Source organism: Bison bison, unplaced genomic scaffold, assembly GCF_000754665.1.
Source record: "Bison bison bison isolate TAMUID 2011002044 unplaced genomic scaffold, Bison_UMD1.0 scf7180017864516, whole genome shotgun sequence".
NCBI classification, from domain to species: domain Eukaryota; kingdom Metazoa; phylum Chordata; class Mammalia; order Artiodactyla; family Bovidae; genus Bison; species Bison bison.
In genome coordinates, this window is record NW_011495069.1 from 4,578,579 (window position 1) to 4,580,665 (window position 2,087).

Sequence of the window (2,087 nt, forward strand, 5' to 3'; positions counted from 1 at the left end):
GAAAGGAGGTGGGGCTGCAGCTGGGCCTCCAGGCCGGCCGGGAGGGCAGAAGCAGCGGGCAGAGCCAAGAGGTTGGCCGGCCTCCATCCCCAACGGGACCAGCTCCCAGGGACGCCTGAACCGGCAGTGGCCTGGACGCATACAGTGGGTGCTTAAGGTCCCAACAAGGGCCGCCAGTAGCTGCAAGGTCACAGGCAGAAATAGAGCCCAGGTTTCCTGCCCCTGAGCCTGTCTCCGGCTGGAGGGAGCCCTGCTTCCTCCCAGAGGAACCCAGCACTTCAGGCGGGCACTGCAGCCGGATGGCGGGGCCTGAGAGGAGGGGTCCAGAGGGCAGACCTGGGACTGAGAGGAAGGAGTCAAGCAGAGAGGGGGATTTTCCAGACTCTGCAGGCGAGGGGAAGTTGGGGGGGTGCAGCTGACTCATTCTGGCCAAGGACTATTCTGGAGGGCTGAGAACAATTTCACGGGGTGGAGGTGTGGGCAACGTGCACCCCCCAATGGCCAGGCACTCGCTGAACACAGGCAGGGTGAGACCAGACAGGTGGTGCACCAAACAGGCAGAAGACTTCTGGGAGACCACCACCCCCAGAGGCAGGCCCCCCGTGCGGATGCGGTCACACGTGGAGCTCCAGGTCCAAGTCCTGCAAAGGCCCTGGGGGACAGGGGACAAAGGCTGGGCCTTCCTCTCCTGGCCTGGGTGGGGATGCCAACCAAGGGAGGGAGCCAAGGATGTCTGGGGAGGGTGTGGGAGTGGAAGGTCAAGCCATGGCAGAGGGGCACCGAAGGCAGAGATTTGTGGCACCAGGGGAGGTCCTGATACAGATAGAGGATGTAAGGTGTGGGGGTTTTAAAAAGGAGTTTTTAAGTGAGGATTACAGGATCTCGCAGAGGTCACATGTATAGAAGAAAAGTTTCTGGTGCTGCTAAAATCCAAGCGGTAGGAAGCTGGTGGGACGGTCAAGAGATGACAGTAAGAACGGTCATTGTCCACTGAGGGCTTTCTTGATGTTAGGCCTTGTCCTAAACGCTGCCTGTACCACCTCATTAATCTTCACAGCAACCCAGGGTTTGGCGGGGTGGGGAGCGGTGGCTGGCATTACAGGGCTCCTATCCCGCATCTGCGATAAGAGAAATCCAAGGAGCTCTGACACCCAAGAGTGGGATTATTTTTCTTTTTTAATAAGTTTGTAGCAAGCTCTTTTAGTGTCGAGTCCTGACCTAAATCGACATGAAGCTATGAAGAGCTTATTCACTCCACACAGGATGAACAGTCACAGGTTTTGCTACAGCAATAGTCATGTGTTTGAGTGTGGGGTATTGCCCCAAACTCTACTGAGGATGTCACATCCCAGCTGAACCACTCTACGTTACCGTTCTCGAGTTCAGAGACTTCTGAATTCCAAGACATGGCTGACCTCGTGGGTCTTGATTAAGAGACTGTGAATTTACAACTGTTATTTCCATTTTGCAGATGAGGAAACTGAGGCTCAGAGAGGGTCATCTGTGTAAACGGGATCAAGCAAGTAAGGCCCTCTGTCTGGTACCTTGTATACAGTAAGTGCTCAATAAGCAATAGAATTAGCATCATGCAGGGGGTACAGGGTAGAGGTGAAGAGCTGAGAAGTGATCAGGGATGCACAGGAGTGTGGGATGTCTGGGATGAAGGGAGGAGTCTGGCTCCTCTGCCCAGGCCCCGCGCTGGCTAGCTGGGCAGAGCCTGGCTGAGCAGGAAGCTTGCTTTGAGGGTTCAAGTTGCCCGCTTGTTCTGAGGCTGACTCTGGGAGGACTGGTTGGGGGGAACTTCTCCAGCGACATTCCTCACAGGTCTTGGGCAGCCAGCCCACCTCCCACCCACTCTCTCCTTGGTCCAGACCTGGGGCTGAGCCCTCTACCACCCCCCACAGCTGGGCAGGAAGGTCTGAGCACCACAGTCCCCAGGGAGGCTGAGCCGCCCAGGGCAAGGCTCCAGGCATCTGGGCTGGAGTGAGCTCACTCCATCAAAATCCAGAGACAGCGGAGGGGTGGGGGACAAATGAGCCACCGCCTGCCCACCTGCCTTCTGCCAGCACAGATTCTGTCCCCTCCCC

General features: G+C 57.0%; 1 protein-coding gene across 1 annotated transcript in view; it reads right to left on the reverse strand.

Moving 5' to 3' along the window:
• HSPG2 (heparan sulfate proteoglycan 2) overlaps nucleotides 1-1,815 on the reverse strand; it is an 82,302-nt gene extending 80,487 nt beyond the window's left edge. The window contains 2 exon segments of the mRNA XM_010830236.1: nucleotides 492-652; nucleotides 1,777-1,815. Of these exon segments, the coding sequence (XP_010828538.1) occupies nucleotides 492-652; nucleotides 1,777-1,815 (200 nt within the window).
• Between the last annotated feature and the right edge of the window lie 272 nt (nucleotides 1,816-2,087).